The following is a 19,964-nucleotide window of genomic DNA, read 5'->3' as shown; positions in this document are numbered from 1 at the left end:
CTCGCCACAATAACACAACACGCTCCCGCCACGCCGGACATAGACTCTTTCCGTGCCTAAGGTCTAGGACCATTTCCTCCAAAGCCACTCGACCAGGAAGCATCCATCGCAAGAGACATCCTTGGATGTCTTTCGTTGGTCCGTCATCAACGGCGAAGGCTTTCCCTCCGGAAAGGACGGATGGACTAGAAGACGACGTGGATGGCGACGAGGAGACTCAGAACGCGATGATGATACGCGGCGGCTTCCAGTCCCACCATCAAAGGCAAGCATGAATGTGAAGGGTTGGACCAATGGCTCGACCCAGTCTCCTGAGCTTTGTGTGCCAGACCACCGATTCTCGTATCCTATCCTTCCCTCTTCCCGCATGGCGACTTCCAGAACCGAACCGGACAATATCCCCAATGTAAGGGTTGTCGGTTAAACGGCACCTTAAACACGAATAGCACGAGCACGGACCGCTCAATGCCGGACGGGGATTCAGCAGATCGGGAGGAGGTCCCAAACAGCCTGACTCTGGTCCCGCCGCAGGCTGACCGGGCCAGGGTCGTGCAGATTCTGTAGACCCAGACCCATTGCAGTTCGGGATGCTACCTACTCTCGACCGACGCGGGCTTGCTCGTTGAGCTTTGTACTGTATAGACAGGAGGACCCGGACCCCATGCGGCTGGTCATACCTAGATATGAATACATCTGTCTCGGCCTTATTTGGGGCATCAGCGGATCCGCATCCGGACGTAGACGTCAGTTTCGCCGCTTTTTGAGGACACCTCAAGTAGGCATTGATATGGCCAGGGCAGATTTAGGATGGCTTGATGGATCCTCGTCGGTAGTGCGTCGCTCGCTAAGTTGTATGAAGACAGGGACGGGGATAGGAACTAAGGCTGCTATGATGAACAAGAACCCCTGGGTTGGATTGCTCTTACATCTACATTAATGGTTGGGCTGGACGAACCCGGATCGAATCATGGAAACAAACTCCCTTTGTTCAGAAGCTCAAGGGGAGATGGGTTTCAGCTATACAGTCTCAAGGTATCAATGAAGATGCCTTTTGGGGATTATTGTTCTGTGTATGTATACTGAAGATGACAGTTAACCGCTGAGGTTTGAGGTGGACCTAAAAGCAAACGGAAAAAAAAAAATCAAAATAGAAAATATGGAAAATGAAATAAAATAAAAAAAAACAAAGTTTGCTCTAGCATTCATTCTCCGATAAGACCATGCACTTCGATTGATTCTTCTTTTTATCCTTTGCATCTCGGGCTGAATGGGTTCTTCTATTTTGGATTCTTTACTTCAATTCTTTCTTTGGAAGTGCTTCGATGACTGTCGCAACTGGAGTTGATTGTCGGATTCTTGCATATATTAGGGTGAGTGTATAAAATTCAACGCGGAGAGGCCGCGCAGTCCACGTCGACTATTCTAGTCCTTGACCCAAGATTCAGACCAGAAGCCGATGGCCCACGACCCCACCCCTCAAAGCTGCACCTTCAGCGACGACCGCAGACTGAACCCATCCCCATGCGTCTTCTTGCCCGACTGCCCCTCCCCCTCCCCCAGCACCGTGACCTTCTCGACCCGCAACTCGGACCCGGCATTCGCCACCGCGACCCGCAGCTCGCGGCCCTTCCGGCTGTAATGGAAGGTCACCTCCGTCGCGGTGGCCTGCTCGACCGAGTCCCCGTCATCGAGATACAGACTGCCGGACGCGGTGCCGTCCAACCCAGGGGCGATGAGCAACTCGAAGCCCTTGGTCCGGACCTCGGTCGTGGTCATGGCGCTAGCCGAGCGCACGGGCACGATACTGCCCCCGCGGACGTGGACAGGGATATGCGTGTAGTCGACGTCCGTCAGGGTGAGATTGGCCCCGCGGCCGCGCACCGCGCGGCCCGTGTACCAATCGTAGAAGACGTCGTCGGGGAAGTACGCGTCGACGGAGGTCGTGTTTTCCTGGGTCACGGGGCTGACGAGGAGGGCGTCCCCAAAGAAGAACTGGAGGTCGTTGGTGAAGGTGCGCTCGTCCGCCGGGTACAGGTAGAACAGCGGCTGCAGGAAGGGTTCGCCCGTCTGCGACTGCCGGTGTAGCCCCGTGTAGATGTAGTCGAGCAGCCGGTAGCGGATGTCGATCGCCTTGCGCGCCGCCTCCGCCACCGTCGGCCACACGTAGAACTCCTGCGAGATGTCCCCCAGCTCGTTGTGGTTGCGGTAGAACGTGTAGAACGCCCCCAGCGCCGCCCACCGCGCGCACAACTGCTCCGTCGTGTTGCCCCCGAACCCGCACACGTCCGCGCCGACCATCGGAATTTGGAACATCGAGGCGAAGGCCAGAATCTGCGCGATCGAGATCCGATAGTGCGCCCAGTCGCTGATGTTGTCGCCTAGCCTGCTGTGGGTTAGGATGTGGAGGTTTATGAGAGTGAGTGGGGGAGGGGTGGCGTACCAATGTCCAACGTGCGATCCCGCTCCTGCGTAGGTACTCCGGGTGATAATGAAGGGTCGGACGTTGGGACGGCGCGTGGCCATCGCATCGCGCGACGCCGTGCTCATCACTGGGATCATGTGGTTAGCGTGATTCAGAGATTGAAGGACTGTAGTTGGACTCACTCGTTCCGTAAAGGTTGTGCGTGTCGTACTCGACGTAGCCCTCCCCGGCGTGGACGATGTCGGTTTGGATGGTATTCATGCTGATGACTCCGGCTGCATTCTGGATCTTGTAGAGCGGATCGGTGAGGTTGCGGTTGGCTAGCCCGATCTTCACGCCTTTGGTTCCCTGGCCGTTGACGGAAGATCGCTTCGACGCGGAAGGCTGGAAGTCCTGCGGGAACCCAGGTAGTGGGCGAGGGCTGCTGGCCCGAACAGCCGGTGCGGCAGGGGGCAGGTCGTCGGAGATGGCGAACGCGGCCGGATCCGCGCACGGGTAAGGGCAGAAATTCGACGCTTCGTTCATGTCGATCCACAGACCGTCGATGTCAACTCCCGCGGTAGCATTGAAGAACTCGGCGAACTGCGCGTTCCAGAAATCTTGGGTATCGGGGTTGAACCAATCCGGGTAGACGGTCACGCCGGGCCAGACGGCACCTGATTGTTGCAGGTCAGCTTTGAATACTTCACTGGTTGCGAAGGATGGCAATACCCTCGTATAGACTTCCGTTCTGGTGGTGGAGGAAGACGCCTTCGCTTACACCAGTGGTATATGCCGAGTTGTCTTTGAACGGACTGTCAGCACTTGCAATCGAGAATGCTGCTCTGAAAGTACTCACTGCTGACGCTCACTGCGGGATCAACCATCACAATGTACTTTTGGTCGTGACGGTGCAGATAAGTGACCAGCTCGCGCATTTTGTTCAAGGGAAATCTCTCCGGGTCGAGAGTGAACACTCTTCTTCTATCCATGTAGTCGATGTCGGTCCACATGGTTTCCAAGGGGATTCCTGCTTTGCTGTAGTTGTACACCACCTCTGCTACATTATAAACATCCTGATAACCGTATCTGCATTGGTGGAACTAAAACAAAAGTTAGCCATTTTTGTGAATCACAATCCTAGGGGCGGGGAAAACGTACGCCCAAAGTCCAATAACTCTGCATTGCCGGAAGACCCACGACCTTGGCATACTCGATACTCGCCTCTTTAGGAGTAGGCGCAGTGAAGAAGTAGAAGTCAAAGACGCCGCCCAAAGTGTTGTATTCGAGGTACTGCTGGCCGTCGTCGGTCTTGTTGATCTTGATGTCCATCCCGTTGGAGTTCAGTAGCAGAACGCCGTGGGTTCCAGATTCGCCACGGTGGTCGTAGTAGACCGGATGACTGCCGTAGAGGTTGGTCCCGTTGGGCGCGCTGTAAGCGTCACGGTTCCAGAGCGTGCGGGTGTAGTTGTCTGTGGGCAAGCGCATAGGATCTGAGTGCTCGCCAAGACCGTACAAGTAGGGCTCGTCGGGAAGCCAGGTGCGCAGGTTCAGATACTGGGATTGGAAAACGAGGTTCGATGCTGAGGAGTCGAAGAGTACCTCGTCGTCTCTTGAAACGACAAACGAGAATGGCTCTTCGACGAGGTCGAAATCAAGCGCCGATGTGTCGCTGGACCCGCTGTCCCCGTCCACGCGGGGAAGGACAGATTCGGGAACCTGGTATACCTGTTCATCGGCATCGTAGATGATTACATGGAGACGTTCATCTAATGAGAACTGTGAGCGAGTTCCGCAACACAAACCCCGGTTTTGAAGCATTTCATACCGGTTTGATATTCCACGAGAAGCTTGAGGTCACGCAGATCCGTGCCATAGCTGTTGCAGGGCGAGCCAGCTAAAGTCAGGTCTGCCGTTAGAGAGTTCGTATCCTTCTTGACATTGGAGGCCTTGTAGCCAGGACAGTCATGGTGAGATGCCTCCGATCTGATAGCTGCAGCGCCCACAAGGGGGACGAGAACAAACAAGGACCCTAGCATCCTCAGTCAAGAGCGTGCCTTAGGGAACAGCGTTGCTTGAGAAAGTGTGGTGAGATCGGCGCCCGATTGTCAGGGTATATATAGGCATGCATTCGGTCAGAGTTTGCTGACAACGGATGCAGGGCATGTTGATCCAAGGCCATCAAAATGCAGGCTGCAGTACAACATTGACCCCACCAGCCCTCACCATGTTCGAAAATGTTCTGATGCCAAGACCATCTCAGTCAGGTATTTTGCCGACGAAGGCCGCGACTCAAAGTCCAGAAGTTGCTGCCAAGAGGCAGGTTAGACTAGAGTAGGAAGGCCGAGGTTGGGGTAGAGCGGAGTCCGAACCCTTAACGAGGTAATTGGCACCCTTTTCCAAGACTATTTCGGTCAATTATCGGGGATCATCGCCACTAGTGATTTGGGAAGTTGGGACTCATGCGGGGGGGGGAGCAAGTCGGCTGGGCTTCTGCGGTGGTGGCTTGCATCCGTCAGAGCCGGCCACCTCACAGCGTGGTATGGATGGTTGCATAGGTATGTATCATTTGTGACGTCGCTTGTTCTTTTTCTGGTGGCACTCAAGCGACAGGTGCGGTGCAGGCAATAATTGGGAGGTCGGGACCCTTAAGCTGAGGTGAGGGGAAAGTTTGGCTGCTGCAGCTGCAGCCGACGTGGAGCCAGCACGGGCCGTAAGACGAACACCATTGCATCACAACAGATAGGAGAAGTTAGTGGTTGGAATCGGCGTTCGAATTCAGCTGTGTGTGCTGCGAAAGAAAGGCAATATTGTATAGATACTGATCATCGCCATGGATTGAGATTAAAACTGGGTGGCCCAGAGACATGCATAGTTGAGGAAGCAGTGCCAAAACTGGGCCCGGGATCGGATCGGACTGGGAGATGCAAGTAAACCGAGCCTTACCCAAAGAGGAAAATACTTCAACCACAACAGCCAACTCAACGATGGCTTGTGTACCATGGCGTCTCCCATACTCCGCCCTTAGTGGTCAGTAAGCCTGCACAAAAGAAGTTCTAGAGCACTGAGAAGTGTTTCTAAACGTGCACCCATCAAACCTACTAGGACTACCTGGTGGGAATTCTTCGCCCATCGCTGCTGATATATCACCGACGCGCCTGACTGACCCTTAACCCGTCAAATCGCTACATCAGAGCGATTCCTCGAAGAACCCTGAAACTGATGTCTACCTTGTGAGCAGTCTAGTGACCCGATATTGCTAATAAAAAGCCCCTTTTCGCACCTGCAAGTACATCGGAAAAGCGGTAGCGTTCATCTCTGATTTGCTGAGGCTACGGGGCTCATCACCCCCGGAAATCATTACAAAACTTTCTGAGCGCCCGTGTCAAGATAGACCCCGATATCAGCTAAGTCCTCCGGGGCCGAACCGTAGCTTCAGGACGCCAATACCTACGGAGATTTAGCGGGACTATCTGTGGAGGACATGGACAAAAACCGGCCGACGGACGTTGGGGGTTTGCCATTGCACATAGTGCTGGGTGGTCGGGCGGAGCGGGTGAAGTGCGGGGACTGGGATTAGATGGGGTGGTCGGGGGCTTGGGGAAGTCTTCGGGACGTGTGACGTGGAGGAGGCGCTTTGGACGGCGTATCGTTTGTGCTTCGAGTGTAAGGACGTCTAAGGAGATGGCTTCCTTTATGTAGGAGAGACTTGACAGGATAGTAATCATCGCCGTAGTAGCCGTGCAGGTAGAACCCCCCTAGCTCAGCCTGAGGGTTGGAATATGTAGAAGAGCTGGTAGCAACAATCTCATGCAGACTTGCTACCAATGAAGACATGAATATTTGTCTTGGTTACCACAGAGATATTCCCCCGGGAAATCTACCCATCTCACTAGATCGAACCAGGAATTGTTTGGTTGGGTTGTTTTGCTTGCTAACATGTGCACTGCAAGTCGTCGGTTTGTCCTTATCGCAAAGGCGGGAACCCGAGCCGGTCGGCCCTCGGGACTGATTAATTCCGGCGGAACTGATTTTACCCACCCTATCCGGTCGGATAACCCGGGCGCGCAGCGGTTCAGATTGCGATTGCACATAACCTTGTGATCAGAATATCACGAAATGTGTGTGAACAGGTCGCTTATCGACACTGACGGTCCTCGGAGTCAATGGTAAAGAATAGCCAGGGTTCTAATGGATCAAGAACAGCTTTTGCCTCATATCAATCTCAACCACCGGAGCACTGGCATCTCTCCGGCGCACGGCAACTGCTGTGTTCTGCGATTGTGGGGAGCTGAATTAGTCATCGTGGGGATGTGGCCTCGAAGCTACGTACGCATCGGCATGCATCCAGTGGACGGAAATGCCGGCAATGCTTTGCCCATCATGAAGCATGGAACTGCGAGAAGGCATTACGCATGATGTACAGCGGGCGGCGAGTATGCTAACCGACTAAGCTTCGGTTTTGCACGTAACCTATCCGACCTACTCTGAGCTATTTGGGAAGGTTGAAATTAGAAGGAGATGCTACGTTACGAATCGCTCCATTAAGGCACACGCTTGACAAAATCTATTATCTATACTATCGTAAACTTGCTATGGCATTTCAGGCTTGATTCTCGATCTTGGTGATCAACGTGCCGACGTGAGGCTGCAGCTCAACTGCAAACTCATCGCCGTGCTTCAGGAACTCCTTGGGGTTCTTGGCAGCGCCCACGCCGGGGGGAGTACCGGTCAGGATGATAGTTCCAGCGGGGATGGTGGTGCCCTGCGATAGGAAGCTGACGAGCTGAGGAACGCTGAAGATCAGGTCACTATACACAAATGATTAGCTTCTATATTGCGTGCCGACTCGTCAGGACCATCAGCCAAACATACGTGAGAGGGCAGTCCTGCAGGACCTTGCCGTTCTTGGATCCCTTGATGTGGAGCTTGCTGGCGTCGGGGACTTGGGCGGCGGAGACGAGGACGGGACCTATTTTCAATCCGAGTCAGAGATATGCTGCTATGATGAGGTCGAGGGTGTGCTTTCTGGTGCAGGGAGGTCATGCATACCGATAGGGCACGAGGTATCGAATCCCTTGGAGAAGCACCACTGGCTCTGGTTCATCTGGGAGGTCCGGCTGGAGACGTCGTTGGCAGCCGTGTATCCGAGCACGTAGTCCAGCGCCTCCTCCTCGCTCACATCCTTCGCGTTACGGCCGATGACGATGACCATCTCCGACTCGTAGTCACCGGTGTTGTCCTTCTGTGTGATCTTGGGCAGGACGGTAGGAGCGGGCCACGGGTCCGAGAGTGCCGTCGGGGGCTTCATGAACAGCGTAGGGACGGTGGGAATGTCCAGCTTCATCTCAGCGGCGTGGGAGACATAGTTCAAGCCAATGCACCGGATGGTGCCGACTTCGCTCTGTGCCAATGGGGAAAGAATGCGCTCGATGGTCTCGGTCGCGTCGGTCTTCTGGCCGGGGTTCAGGACCGAAGTGCCGGAGAAAGGTCGCACAGCGACTTCCTGGCCCTTGTAGACGGCCAAACCCACATCAATGGAGGCATCGACGGGCTCGCCGATAAGGATCTTGGATGGATTTGACTTAGGAACGAAGCGCACAAGACCTGGTGGGGGGTTAGCAGCTGAAGGATTTTCTTGTTCGGACCGTTCACATACGCGAGAAGGTGGATGCGATTTTAGACATGGTGAATGAAGGATGAGTGCAAGGTATGTGAGTGTATGATGCGAACGTGGGAGATGTGTAGAACAGTGGATTCCACGCTTTTAAGAGGAATGCGGCATATAACTACCCCGACATCGCAGCTGCCACCCCTCTTTTCTGGTGCGGGGAGGGGTAAAAATAAGAGGTGGGGCAAATGGCGAATCGAGGCCGGGTGGGAAGTTCGGAGGTGGTTGAACCGTTTGGTGACTTGAACTCTCTTCTCTCTCGGACGAAACCCGGCGATGGCTGACTGCTACTCCGTACACTTTACACTAAACAGCCCACTTCAACACTTCCCCACGCCGCGGTTGTGGGGATGTCGCCAGCGGGGATCTCGGTCGGAGAAAGCGGCGAACTCGCAATGCGCTCTGCGCTGATTTAAAAGGCTACCAGGTACGCCGTCGCAACTTTGTAGGAATCCAAATCAAAGCACATTCTAAAAATCAGTCATCATGTCTCCCAAGGGCCCCTTCCGTCTCGTCACCGTCAACACTGCTCCCGAGAGAGCCAAGCGCCTGATCGGCCGCCTTATCGAGGCTCTCAAGGACCGCTACACTATCATCCACGTTGACAACTGCGAGAGTGAGTGAACTGATTGTCTGAATGTCTTTGTCATGTACTTGACTGACCACGAGCTCGAACAGAGATCGAGGAGGTCGAACCCAAGGTCAAGGAGCACATGCCTGACGTTCTGGTAAGTTGAATTCCTCCACCGCGAGCACCTGTTCGCTGGCGGGTGACTTTCTACCTCTGGTATGTGTCCTGACTTTGATCTACAGTTCAGCGCTTCCATGTGGACTGCCGAGCAGGCTCAGGAGATCCACTCCATTGCTCGTTCGATCAACCCCACCATCAAGCTCCACGCCATCCCCGAAGGCCTCCAGGTCGAGCGCGGCCCCGATGCCATCGTCGAATACCTTGTCGAGAAGGTCCCTCCGTTGTTGGATGCTTAATTGGACACGATTCCTGAGGTGTGAGGGTGCCAGGGGCAACTCACAGATTATGTGGTGGAATTGATGATACTCTACGTCCTGTATATAGTTTACTTCCCAACAATGTCTGCGAAATCGCGACTACGCAATCCATGCATCATGATTGTACTTGACTGCTGAGGCTTGTGGCTAGCGGCTGTAAAGCGGTACCTGTCACTTTATAGATGTTCCCGTGTAAAAGGATTGCTCATCTCACCAATTGGGCACGCTATGCATATGAACCGCAATAGGTATTTTAAGAATACTAACAAGACACTGCAGGATGATTACCATGCAGGTGAGTATGGACAGTCTCGTGCTCTGTCTCGTGCTCTGATACATGTCCTGCAAGCTTTTCTTGTCTAATAAGAGCCAGCAGCCTCCAGACTTGCCAGCTCTCCCACTAAATCGTGATTCCAGCCCTTCGAAACCGAGACCGGGGGTGGTGATGTGTGCAGTGACCGCCGCGGTATCTCAAAACGGTCATGCAGGCCGCAGACCGCCAGACCGCCTTCCTCGTACAGCCGGCAGAAATTGAATGTTTCCCCGCTCCTGCAGAAATGCTTTTTCGAACGAAACCCATCATAACCTGGACGCAAAAGAACTATTTACTTATTTCCGAGTCGTCGTGCACTTCATCTACACCTGGGATACTATATATAAAGATGCCAAGAGATCCATTGATCGGCTTGGTGGGAAAGGTCTTTTTTATCTTCTCCATGCCACCCACCCTCTGATCCACTGCTGATTCCAATGAGGGGAACCTGTAGCCGTCGAGCGGAAAGTCAACCACCCTCAACAGTTTGACCGATGCTTCCTCCAAAGTTGGTATGTTCTGCTGCTACTGCAGCTAGTCTCTTCGGCGCTCATCGTATACTTACTATCATAACCACTGCCTAGGAAACTTCCCGTGCGTTTTGACACCCACCCCCCCAGGCGATTTGTCAATCGTCCACCGAACAGCGCTGATTCCTGCCGCAGATTCACCACCATCGATCCCCAGCGCGCTATCGGTTATCTTCAAATCGAATGCGCCTGCCAAAGACTGAACGTTTCCGACAAATGCCGACCGAACTACGGAGGCTGCGTGGAGGGCCGCCGCTCGGTGCCGATCGAGCTCTTGGATGTAGCTGGTCTGGTTCCGGGCGCGCACCAGGGCCGCGGCTTGGGGAATAAATTCTTGGACGACCTGCGCCATGCCGATGCGCTGATTCACGTGGTGGATGTGAGCGGGACGACGGATGCAGAAGGTACAATCACATATCCGGGGGCTTCAGCTGATTGGGCCTCGAGGGGTAACTTGGTGGACTGAAAAGGGCTGACCGGATGTCTGCAGGCAAGGCCACCCGAGGCTACGACCCCTCACAAGATATCGAGTGGCTTCACTCTGAGATCGTGCGATGGGTGCTGGGCAACTTGATGCAGAAATGGTACGGTCGCGTTTTGGAATCGCAGAGTAGATGGAGAAGCTGATTTTGTAACCCCAGGGGATCGATCAAGAGGAGACATGTGGCTACAAGTGAGTTGACGGCGTGGTGGGTGAATTCGTGGCAGACTTTCTGACGCTCCCGCTAGAATCAACGGCCGTGGATACATTGCAGGCTCAGTTCTCCGGTTACGGAAGTACATCCTCCATCGTTGGACGGTGCCTGGATAAGTTGGCGCTCAAGGAGCCATTGGAGGCCTGGTCGGATGAGACAGTGGAGAAGGTGGTCACGACTTTCATCGACGAGAAGTTCCCTACCGTGTTTGCCTTGAATAAGATCGACCATCCCGATGCGGACAAGGTGTGTGCTTCCCCGCTCTGGATGGATGTGCCCTTGGACTAATATGCGGGGCGCTAGAATATCAGCAAGATCGCCAAGATGCAAGATCCGAAGTCGATCGTGCTGTGCTCCGCCATCTCGGAAGTTTTCCTGCGCCGACTTGCAAAACAGGGCTATATCAAATACATTGAAGGAAGCGAGTTCGTAGATATGCGAGAGGACCTGATTGATATGGGTGATCCGGATGGAGGTGGCCTCAAGGAGATGGACGAGAAGCTGAAAACGTACGACACACCGAACCTGACCTGTCGATGGAAAAGCTAACCCTGAGACCCCCAGGCGTGTCGAAAACTTGAAAGATATGGTTTTGTATCGATTCGGGTCCACCGGTGTTGTCCAGTGTCTTTCGCGTGCTGCGGAACTCCTGGGGCTTGTACCCGTGTTCCCTGTCCGCAATATCCATACCTTCTCATCCGGAGCTGGGACGGCAGTCTTCCGAGACTGTGTCCTCGTGGGCAAGTGAGTAGTCACTGGATCAAGCTAACAGGGAATGTGCTGACAATGAGTAGAAACAGCACAGTCGGCGACGTTGCCCGCAAGGTCATGGGAGATGTCCCCATCTCATACATCGAAGGAATCGGTGGCACTCGTGTCTCCGAGGACGAAATTGTGGAAGTTGGGAAACACGACGTAAGGGGATTCTGTGGTTGTTTACCGATCATGCACAGACTAATCTTGCCTTTCTTAGATTCTTTCTTTCAAACCTGGCCGATAGATTCCCCCCGAATACAATCTATGTACAGTGAACATGATAATGAAACTATAAACCGAGATGATGCTACTATCACGAAGAGAACACGAGCGTTTCAACTGCAAAAACAAGTAGTGTCAACGACTGGCGTGAAGCCAGCAATCCTCGTCCGTTGATATTTAGTGACCTCGCTGAGAGATAGGTGAATTAGCCGAATCTGCCCCAACACGCCGGGATTACATCACATCAACAAGAAAGTAAGGGTGTGCAAAATACCTGTCCTCTCTCATCATTCATCCCGATGACCGGCTCCGGCGCCTTCGGATGTTCTTTCTTGGCCTTGCGCTCGTGCTTCAGTCCCCCGCGCTCCGTGGCGCCCCCCTGCTTGGAGCTGTCCGGCACCCCGTAGCTCGACTCTCGGTCCTCCTGCCCGGCCGCCGAGGCATCGGTCGAGACATCGGTCGTGTCGCGCTTCTTAGTCCGGTTGACGGCGTGGTCTTCGGCCTTGGTGCCCACCCATGAGCTGTTCCGACGGGCTTGCGCCGTGGTGGCTGGGGCGGCAATCCTAAGGGCTTGTTGCTGCTGCCTCGCGAGCAGACCGGGGAGTCTCGAAGCGATGCGTGTCGTGGTGAACAGGGACATTCTTGCGGTTTCGTAGGTATGCTCTTGGGGTTGTAGAATTCTGGCTCGTAGTGTTTACCTCGACTCGACACTAGAAGTGAAGGTAGCAAAATTGGAACTATAACTGATTGTAATTGTATGGAAGAGATCCGAATTCATAGGAGAAAATGACATCAACGACAATGCTACCTCCTAGCTGGGGTTATATACTCCATGGTCAATCCAGTGACTTTTACCCCGGTAATGGGTCATGACCGTTCTTGGCGCTACATGACGTCTCCATGCCGTAATGAGCTTGACCCTAGGGCTTAGGGTTTCTGGGGGTGCTTATCGATAAGAGACGGGAGTACTGGGGAGGCAGGGCGGAATGTCAGCGTCAAATCAAAACATCCCCCTTCTCCCCACCCCACCCTCTTATACACTGCATGCTAGGTAATGCTATGCAGATAGCTTCTAGCACCGACCTATTCGAATAGCCAAGATGAAGCGCGCTCACTTACCGATCGAGACGCTGCGGGCGTGGGTGAAGCTCAATGGAATCGGGGTGGAGAGCGTTGTCTTCGGTACTCTGGGTGCGGATCACCATGAGAATGATACCTTGGGCAACAGCAGCAGCAGCAGCAGCAACAGCAACAAAGGCACAGGGATCATCGCCACAGAGGACTGCGCCGGGGGCGAGTCCGCCCTTGGCGCCGTGGATACGGGGGTCCTGTTGAAGGTGCCCCCGGATCTGATCCTGTCGTTGGAGACGGTGCATGGGTATGCCAAGTCGGATGGCCGGCTGAGGGCGGTGCTGGAGGCTGTTGGGGAGTTTGCTCGGGTATGTTTCTCCCCTTGTTCTTTATTCTTATCCTGAGTCCGGGGGTTTTCTGGTTCTAGAAATTCTGGACTCGAGGGGACGGGGGGCTGGGCTCGGTGGTTTATATGAGAGACATGCTAACCAAAGAAGCCAGACCCCGCGCGGCGCGATCTTGATCTTCTTGCTCATGCAGATCACCCACTCCAGTCCGGATTGCACGGGCCAAAGCCAAGCGGTGGGGGTGGCGGGCCCCTGGACGGAGTATATGAAGTACATGCCGCGGGAGATTCCGCTGCCCACGTTCTACTCGGAGGCGGAGTTGGAGCTGCTGCGCGGGACCTCGTTGCGGCTGGCGGTGCATGCGAAGCTGGCGGCGTTGGAGAAGGAGTTTGCGCGGCTGCGGGAGGCGACGCGGGGGATTGACTGGTGCAGGGAGGTTTGGTGGGGTGGCGAGGATGCTGATCCTGGCGGTGATGATCTTGAAGGTGATGGTGATGATGACGTTGCTGGAGAAGAGGCGGCGCGGTTGACACTCGAGGACTGGAAATACGTCGACGCGCTGTATCGGTCCCGGATGGTCGATCTCCCGACCAGCGGGCATGCGATGGTGCCCTGCATTGACATGGCGAATCATAGCTCTGAAGAGACGGTCAAGGCGCTGTACGATGAGGATGCGGAGGGGAATGTGGTGCTGCAGTTGCGGTACGGGAAGAGAGTGCGTGCCGGGGAAGAGGTGACTATCTCGTGAGTTTTCATCATGTCGCATAGTATGAGGGCTTGGGCTGGTTGAGTGAAGGTATGGGGCTTACTCTGGACATGAAAAGGTACGGCGACGAGAAACCCGCGTCGGAGATGATCTTCTCTTACGGCTTTCTGGATCGAGAGACCGCCGATGCGAAGCAGGTCTTCCTGGATCTGGATATTCCGGACGATGATCCGCTGAAGGTCGTTAAGAAGGCGTTCTGTAAGGAGCCACCGGGTGTGCGGGTGTATACTTCGGCTACAGATTCCAAGTCAGCCCCCACCACGGCCTGGGAAAGCTCGATCATCTGGTGGGCGTGTGTGAATGAGGAGGATGGGTTGGATTTCACGGTCCTCCAGACCAATGATGGGGGGCGTGAGCTGAAGGCTCTGTGGAAGGGGGCTGAGTTGCGGGATTCGGCTCATCTCAGCGAGCTGCTCCGTGCGGACCCGCATTGGGATATCATTCAGCTTCGCGCGGTGGTACTTATTCTTGAGAGGCTGGAGACGCAGGCTTGGGTGCTCAGGGAGACGGGGCTGATGGTGTTTGAAATCGATGAGAATGAGGACATGCGGGCGATGTTCAGGCCGGATGTTTATGATATGATTAAACGGTTACGGGTGTTGGAGATGAATTTGTTGGGTCGGGGGATTGAGGGTTTGGCCATGCGGGTATGTTGCCTCTGAGGCATGTTTATCTTGCGATTGCCTTGCTAACTGGAGTGTTGCAGAGAGATGAGCTCATGGCCAGTCCGGCGGTCAGTCAGTATCTGGGGCAGCAGCAGCCGGAGACGGCAGGGGCGGAGGATGTCTCCAGCCAGCAGCAGTCTGAAGACGTTGAAGACGATTTTTCTTGATGCGTATCCTGAGGGACTCCGTTGGAAAGACGACCGTCGAAAAGACGACTGGACTAGGTATAGAAGTCTAGTCCACTCAAGACAAGCCATAGGCGTACGGCGTGGCAGTATCGATTCGATCAGTAGCGGTATCGTATCAAGGTAGTTATAGGCCTTCAAGTGACGTAACATAGTTCCTAGGTGAACTGCTAAACATCTGAGCCGGCTACCTGAATAATCAAGCTACCACTACATTAATAAAACTAAGTATATTTGAATATCAAAATATTTCTTCAGACTACGGGAAGTAAATTGGGGCTTCAGTAGAATATATGAAACCAAAAGTCACTACGTCGTATGCTGTGGCGACAAGGACGAGGAGGCGACTGCGTCTTCCTTACGGAGCAAGCGGTGGATTTCCTCTCCTTCTGGCTCCCTTCTCCTGTTCTCTCTTTCATTATTGACCTTATGTTCTTTGATCAATCAATCACTTGATCAATACATCTTTATCCATCCGCTCATAGGCTGTTACCGAGAGCCCATGTCTTTCCAGTGGTAGAGAGATTCTTCTCTCCTCAATACATAACATATCAAGACAGTCACAGATCTTAAGGTACCTGGGAAGTTTGTAATCTAGCTGAAATATAAATCTTTGTATTTCTACTCTAAAACAGATACACTAGCTAGGACTACCTCTAGGTGGTCCGGTAAGAGCTAAGTGACTGTAAGGGGGCAGCACAAATCTCATTAACATCTATGATGCACTGCACAAGCTGTGCAAGAGATTTTTTCCGAGGAAATATTTGTATGAAGTGTTCCTTCATTTCATCATGAAAGCCTTTACTTATTGCCTGATCAACATCCTACTGAACACCGAACAAGCACCTCACCCCAATGAAAGCGACACCTATCATTCTGTAACCCCCCCCCCCTCGCGGCCCACAAAGACATATGTTTTGTTCCAGCAAACCTCACCCACCAAGCGAAAGGTTTTTACACCCCTCACTCCGCCGCACAATTAAAGCTCTTGGCCCGATCATTCCACCCCAAGTACGCCAGGTTCTCATAGCCGGGGAAATGGATCTGCAGTTCCTGGCCGTGACAGCCCGATTCCCTGGTGCATACAACGAATCAATAGCCATTCCCAAGACTGTTCACAGTAGGCCAGTAGAAGGGACAGGGCTCAAACTCACGAATAAAGCGTACACCAACTCCCCCGATCCGACCCCGCGGCCGAAACGCCGCGATCTCCCGGCGGGAATTGATCGGTGATGGTTGCTGTTTTGGGGGTTTCAGTCATAGGTGATCAAGATGGGCTTGGTGGGGTTTGAAGAGGTAGGTGAGAGAAATCAGACGTACTGCACTGCCCAAAGGGAGAGGTGTAGTGGACGCAGTAGCCCCGGAAGAGCGCGTTCTCGCAGAGATAGAGGCCGGAGTTGGCGTTGGTGTTGAAGAAGACGTGCTCGGAGGTGGCGACGCGGGTGGTGGTGGTGGGGATGGGGATGGGGGCTTCGAGGATGGTTTGGTCGGCTTGCTGCTCGTGGCAGGGGAGGCTGGTGGCGGAATGAGCGAGGATAGAGAGAACGATGGCGGTGGTGGTTGGAAGATGCATTTTGATCGTGGGTGAAATAGGGAGTATGAAGGGGAATGACTTGTTAAGCTGTTGGTTGGGGTGGTTTGCTGGGGGATGAAGAAGCAGGGTCCCCACGACCTTATATACCTTTGCTCAGGTGTGGTGTGATGAACTGGAGATGGCGTGTCTTTGCTTCAAGTTGGCTGTTGGATGCCCAAAGACGAAGGCTGCCCTCGAACATGCTTGCTTCGTGTTGGACTATGTGCATCTCGAACGTGATTGGATTGTGCGTCTGTGAGTCGAGGTGAAGAATACTGCGAGATGAAGTAGTGCTTCGTATTCGAGGAGCCTCATTCCTGAGACTGCCCAATCGCTAGGGCTAATCCTGTCCCGTCTGTCCGGATGGGCTACGTGTGGGATACTACTAGGTACTATGTAGTACTCTAATTGAGCCAAGAAACTCGAGGCCACGGACTGGCCGACGCCAAGAGACTAGGAAGCTGTCAAGGCAATTTCAATTCGCCAGGATGATGTGTCTAGCAAAGCCAAGATCGGAGGATGTGCGCCAAGACTCGGACAGGAAGAGGACTGGATTGGCACAATCCAGGCTAATGCACTCCCTGCATCTTCTCGAGGAATGCTTAACGGCAGGACGCGAAGAGAACAAGTTGGGACAAATCAGCGATGGGCACGTTGTGAGCGGTGCAGATACCCCACGTTGGAGGTTGACAGGAGAAGGTCGAGCGGAGGATCTAGAACGTTCATATTCTCCAGCTGAAAAGGGTGCATATATTGATACGAGCGTCGGCGTCCTGACAACGAGGGAAGTAGTTATTTTGTAGTTGAATGGGTGTTGTTCTTCCTTGGCAGGGTAGCTTTTCACTATTAAATACTCTTGGTAGCCTATAGCCCCTTAGTCTAATATTGGGATATGTTGGTTGATTTCAATTGAAGATATAATGATACACAAACTCCCTTTTCCATTTGTATATTTTGGACCCTAGGCCTTGTGTTTGGCAACCCCAGAAATTAGTCTTGCCACAAAATAATGGTGCTTTTGCCTTGCCCTATCTGCGGTCAACTGCCCAGTCAAGTAGTCCTTTAGAATCCGGCCGCTTGCATGGCCGACTTTCTTGACAAATACGTTATCATCAGGAAGAAAACACTATGAATATACCATGTATTACGTGAGAACAAGGACTAAAGTGCATTACAGGCAAATGGTGATTGATACATACAGTACACTGATTCTCGGTGCCGGACCCAGTAACAAGAACATGGAACGGATCCTCAGCCTAACAAGCCATGCTCTAGCACCCCAAAAGGCCTAGTCTAACCATAACCACCATCTGGACACTTTCCTCCCCTCCCCGGGCGCGCCAATGCTCTTCCTAAAGCGCAGCACCTCTAGTAAGGAATCTGCTCATGAAACCACTTCATCATAAACTTGACCTGCGGCTTCTCCGCGATCGCCACATCGCCGAACGCATTGCCCAACTCCATCACCACCTGCGTCCCGTTCTTACTGTTCGGCCGCCACACCGGCAACGTGCCGTTCCCCGTGTACGACCCACCCTCGTTCGGGTCCAGGGTCTTCGCAAAGTTGGCCCAATACGCCGACATGCGCTCTTGGATCTCCCAATCCGCGTCCGTGAACGGGTAGGTGTCCACGTTCGCGTACAGCGCGTTCAACGCGTACATGATCTCCGACTGGTGGAAGGCGCCCTGGTCCTGGCCGGGCGGGGCGTGCGTCCAGTAGTAGGTGTAGAAGTCGGAGGAGGCGGCCTTGTACCAGTCCGTCGCGTAGGCCCAAGAGCCGATGAGCGAGGCGTCGCGGGCGGCGGCGTTCCAGGAGCGGTCGGCCGTTGCGGCGGTGCCGTTGTCCGGGTACAGGCGGATGTACTCGTCGTACAGGTCCCCGTACTTGGCCTTGGTGTAGGCTTCGTACTGCTTGACGGTGTAGGAGGTCGTGGTCGAGGCGCCGGACTCGTCCTTCGTGTTGCCGGTGATCACGGGGACGTCGTTGGCGGGCCCGTTGATCAGGGTTTCGAGGTAGGTCGAGGGCAGGACGTAGCCGTCGAGGACGGGCTTGAAGATGAGCGGGTATCCCGCCGAAAGGGCGGTGATGGGGTCGATCCAGGTGCTGTTGACGCGGTCCTGGGAGCCCACCAGCAGGTCCTCCATGCTCAGAGTGCGGAGTTCGGCGATGCTGCTGGCGTTGTGGAAGGTCGTGTAGTTGACGCCGTGGAAGAGGGCGGCGGACATGTTCACGTAGGAAGTGGCCAGCCCCGCCAGGAGCGGGTCGTAGGGGTACCGGATGCCGGACTCGGAGATGCCGCCGCGGAAGTAGCCGGTGAACAGCGGGCTGTTGACGGCGTGGTAGACCTGCGACGAGCCGAAGGACTGGCCCGCGACGACAACGCGGTCCGGGTCACCGCCGAACTGGGCGATGTTGTTGCGCACCCACTTCAGCACCTCCAGCTGGTCGAGGACGCCGTAGTTCCCGGAGGTGTTGTGGCCGGTGAGCTGCAGTCCTTCTTCGTTGAGTTCCGGGTGCGCCAGGTAGCCGAAGGCGTCGTCGCGTCGGTTGAAAGTGATCAGGATCACGTCCTTGAGCGCCATGCCGCCGCCGTACCACCACGCGTCGTCTGAGGTCTCGTCGCTGCCTTGGTTCCACACCATGACGGGAAGTTTGTCGCTGGCGCTCCCTGCGTTGGTCCACAGGTTCAGGCTGAGGCAGTCCTCGCTGATGTCCGTGGCGTACTGGCTGGGGCAGGCCGGGCCGAACGCCGTCGCCTGCAGCGTCTCGTTCCACGGCGTGCGCGGCTGCGGAGCCTTCCAGCGGTTCTCGTAGCCCGTGTCCGCAGCGAAGGGAACACCCAGAAAGGCGGTCACGTTGGACTCCGAGACGCCGAAGTACTTCTCCAGGGTCGACTGGTTGAAGTATTGGAAGCCCTGCACGGGACCGTAGCTGGTTTGGATGACTTCATCCCACAGTTGGGCGTGGACAAAGGAGGCGCCTAGGGCCAGGGAGGCCAGGCCCTTGGTGGCGAAAGAAGGCATGCCTTAATTTGTTGGGCTTCTAAGGCAGGAGAGGAATGAGGTGGAGGGTGGTTAGAAGAAAGTTGGATGGTGGCAAAGGGAGGAATGCGCAGCTTTATAACCTGCATCCCTGCCAGCCACGGCTAAGACGGACGACCGATAGATCTCCGTGACTACCGAGGGTGGTCTGACAGACTGGTACAAGCACACGTGGGGACGTGATTGAGAATAGTGCTTCATGCGTAGTCTGCATGACGATCCTTGCCGGAAGTTGTTGGACGCGCACTTCTGGAAACCATGGTGCCTTGCGAGACGCATCAGATATGCCTAAGCGGGGCGCACGGCAGATTGACGGGATGTCGTCATGGTCCCGCTGCATTGGAATATAGCCCCGGGGTGTTATAGCTTGGATTCTTCACGGAATACTCCTCCGAGTCAAAGGATGCGAGACATCAGCATGGGCACCTGCAGATTTGTCAGACAGGCAAGTCTCGACAGTCTCAATGACCAGAAAGACTCGCTGATCAGGCATAAGTCATAAGAGATCAAGGGTACTCAGTAGTGAGGAGTGACTCGGTTCAAGCACTTTCGACTGCCCGCTTCTGCTATTCTCATTCCGGGCAGGCGACGCGTGAATGTGATGCAAGCGACCAGAAGATAAGGTCGGAGGATTCGGAGACTTGGCGGGATCGGCCGGCCCGCTTTACTGTCTGCAGGAACCAACTCCGCACTGCCGGAGATACGGCTCGGCGACTACT

General features: G+C 54.5%; 8 protein-coding genes across 8 annotated transcripts; 3 read left to right on the top strand and 5 right to left on the bottom strand.

The window, feature by feature from the left end:
• Positions 1 to 1,366: 1,366 nt before the first annotated feature.
• agdC (putative alpha-glucosidase) lies at positions 1,367 to 4,796 on the bottom strand. Its single transcript, XM_040939415.1, has 7 exons — positions 4,230 to 4,796; positions 3,563 to 4,170; positions 3,261 to 3,504; positions 3,134 to 3,205; positions 2,605 to 3,078; positions 2,441 to 2,549; positions 1,367 to 2,383 (listed from the first exon to the last, which is right to left on the bottom strand). The coding sequence occupies exons 1-7, from the start codon at positions 4,438 to 4,440 to the stop codon at positions 1,477 to 1,479; spliced, it is 2,625 nt and encodes an 874-aa protein (XP_040799356.1). The 5' UTR covers positions 4,441 to 4,796; the 3' UTR covers positions 1,367 to 1,476.
• A 2,155-nt stretch (positions 4,797 to 6,951) lies between these two features.
• Positions 6,952 to 8,254, bottom strand: BO72DRAFT_408539 (fumarylacetoacetate hydrolase family protein). The gene is made up of 4 exons (XM_040942384.1): positions 8,061 to 8,254; positions 7,454 to 8,008; positions 7,277 to 7,373; positions 6,952 to 7,212 (listed from the first exon to the last, which is right to left on the bottom strand). The coding sequence occupies exons 1-4, from the start codon at positions 8,086 to 8,088 to the stop codon at positions 7,005 to 7,007; spliced, it is 888 nt and encodes a 295-aa protein (XP_040799355.1). The 5' UTR covers positions 8,089 to 8,254; the 3' UTR covers positions 6,952 to 7,004.
• A 144-nt stretch (positions 8,255 to 8,398) lies between these two features.
• Positions 8,399 to 9,195, top strand: BO72DRAFT_449938 (uncharacterized protein). Its single transcript, XM_040945132.1, has 3 exons — positions 8,399 to 8,688; positions 8,751 to 8,800; positions 8,886 to 9,195. Exons 1-3 carry the CDS (start codon positions 8,559 to 8,561, stop codon positions 9,057 to 9,059), a joined length of 354 nt encoding a protein of 117 aa, XP_040799354.1. The 5' UTR covers positions 8,399 to 8,558; the 3' UTR covers positions 9,060 to 9,195.
• A 471-nt stretch (positions 9,196 to 9,666) lies between these two features.
• On the top strand, positions 9,667 to 11,672 carry BO72DRAFT_449937 (Ygr210 GTPase family protein). Its single transcript, XM_040945131.1, has 11 exons — positions 9,667 to 9,778; positions 9,848 to 9,905; positions 9,978 to 9,987; positions 10,059 to 10,327; positions 10,414 to 10,507; positions 10,565 to 10,596; positions 10,653 to 10,864; positions 10,922 to 11,127; positions 11,183 to 11,362; positions 11,413 to 11,533; positions 11,592 to 11,672. The coding sequence occupies exons 1-11, from the start codon at positions 9,743 to 9,745 to the stop codon at positions 11,616 to 11,618; spliced, it is 1,245 nt and encodes a 414-aa protein (XP_040799353.1). The 5' UTR covers positions 9,667 to 9,742; the 3' UTR covers positions 11,619 to 11,672.
• BO72DRAFT_449935 (uncharacterized protein) lies at positions 11,615 to 12,369 on the bottom strand. Its single transcript, XM_040945130.1, has 2 exons — positions 11,871 to 12,369; positions 11,615 to 11,785 (listed from the first exon to the last, which is right to left on the bottom strand). The coding sequence occupies exons 1-2, from the start codon at positions 12,234 to 12,236 to the stop codon at positions 11,774 to 11,776; spliced, it is 378 nt and encodes a 125-aa protein (XP_040799352.1). The 5' UTR covers positions 12,237 to 12,369; the 3' UTR covers positions 11,615 to 11,773.
• Positions 12,370 to 12,609: 240 nt separating this feature from the next.
• Positions 12,610 to 14,867, top strand: BO72DRAFT_478924 (SET domain-containing protein). Its single transcript, XM_040947543.1, has 4 exons — positions 12,610 to 13,035; positions 13,169 to 13,758; positions 13,839 to 14,427; positions 14,487 to 14,867. Exons 1-4 carry the CDS (start codon positions 12,697 to 12,699, stop codon positions 14,610 to 14,612), a joined length of 1,644 nt encoding a protein of 547 aa, XP_040799351.1. The 5' UTR covers positions 12,610 to 12,696; the 3' UTR covers positions 14,613 to 14,867.
• Positions 14,868 to 15,523: 656 nt separating this feature from the next.
• BO72DRAFT_449933 (uncharacterized protein) lies at positions 15,524 to 16,261 on the bottom strand. Its single transcript, XM_040945129.1, has 3 exons — positions 15,951 to 16,261; positions 15,785 to 15,869; positions 15,524 to 15,705 (listed from the first exon to the last, which is right to left on the bottom strand). The coding sequence occupies exons 1-3, from the start codon at positions 16,201 to 16,203 to the stop codon at positions 15,594 to 15,596; spliced, it is 450 nt and encodes a 149-aa protein (XP_040799350.1). The 5' UTR covers positions 16,204 to 16,261; the 3' UTR covers positions 15,524 to 15,593.
• Positions 16,262 to 17,416: 1,155 nt separating this feature from the next.
• Positions 17,417 to 19,591, bottom strand: BO72DRAFT_408522 (carboxylesterase/lipase family protein). The gene has a single exon (XM_040942383.1). The coding sequence runs from the start codon at positions 19,225 to 19,227 to the stop codon at positions 17,572 to 17,574; it is 1,656 nt and encodes a 551-aa protein (XP_040799349.1). The 5' UTR covers positions 19,228 to 19,591; the 3' UTR covers positions 17,417 to 17,571.
• Positions 19,592 to 19,964: the final 373 nt, after the last annotated feature.

This window comes from Aspergillus fijiensis (assembly GCF_003184825.1).
Source record: "Aspergillus fijiensis CBS 313.89 unplaced genomic scaffold BO72scaffold_39, whole genome shotgun sequence".
NCBI classification, from domain to species: domain Eukaryota; kingdom Fungi; phylum Ascomycota; class Eurotiomycetes; order Eurotiales; family Aspergillaceae; genus Aspergillus; species Aspergillus fijiensis.
The sequence above is the reverse complement of the archived record's forward strand: the minus strand, read 5'-3'. Positions and strand labels throughout refer to the sequence as shown.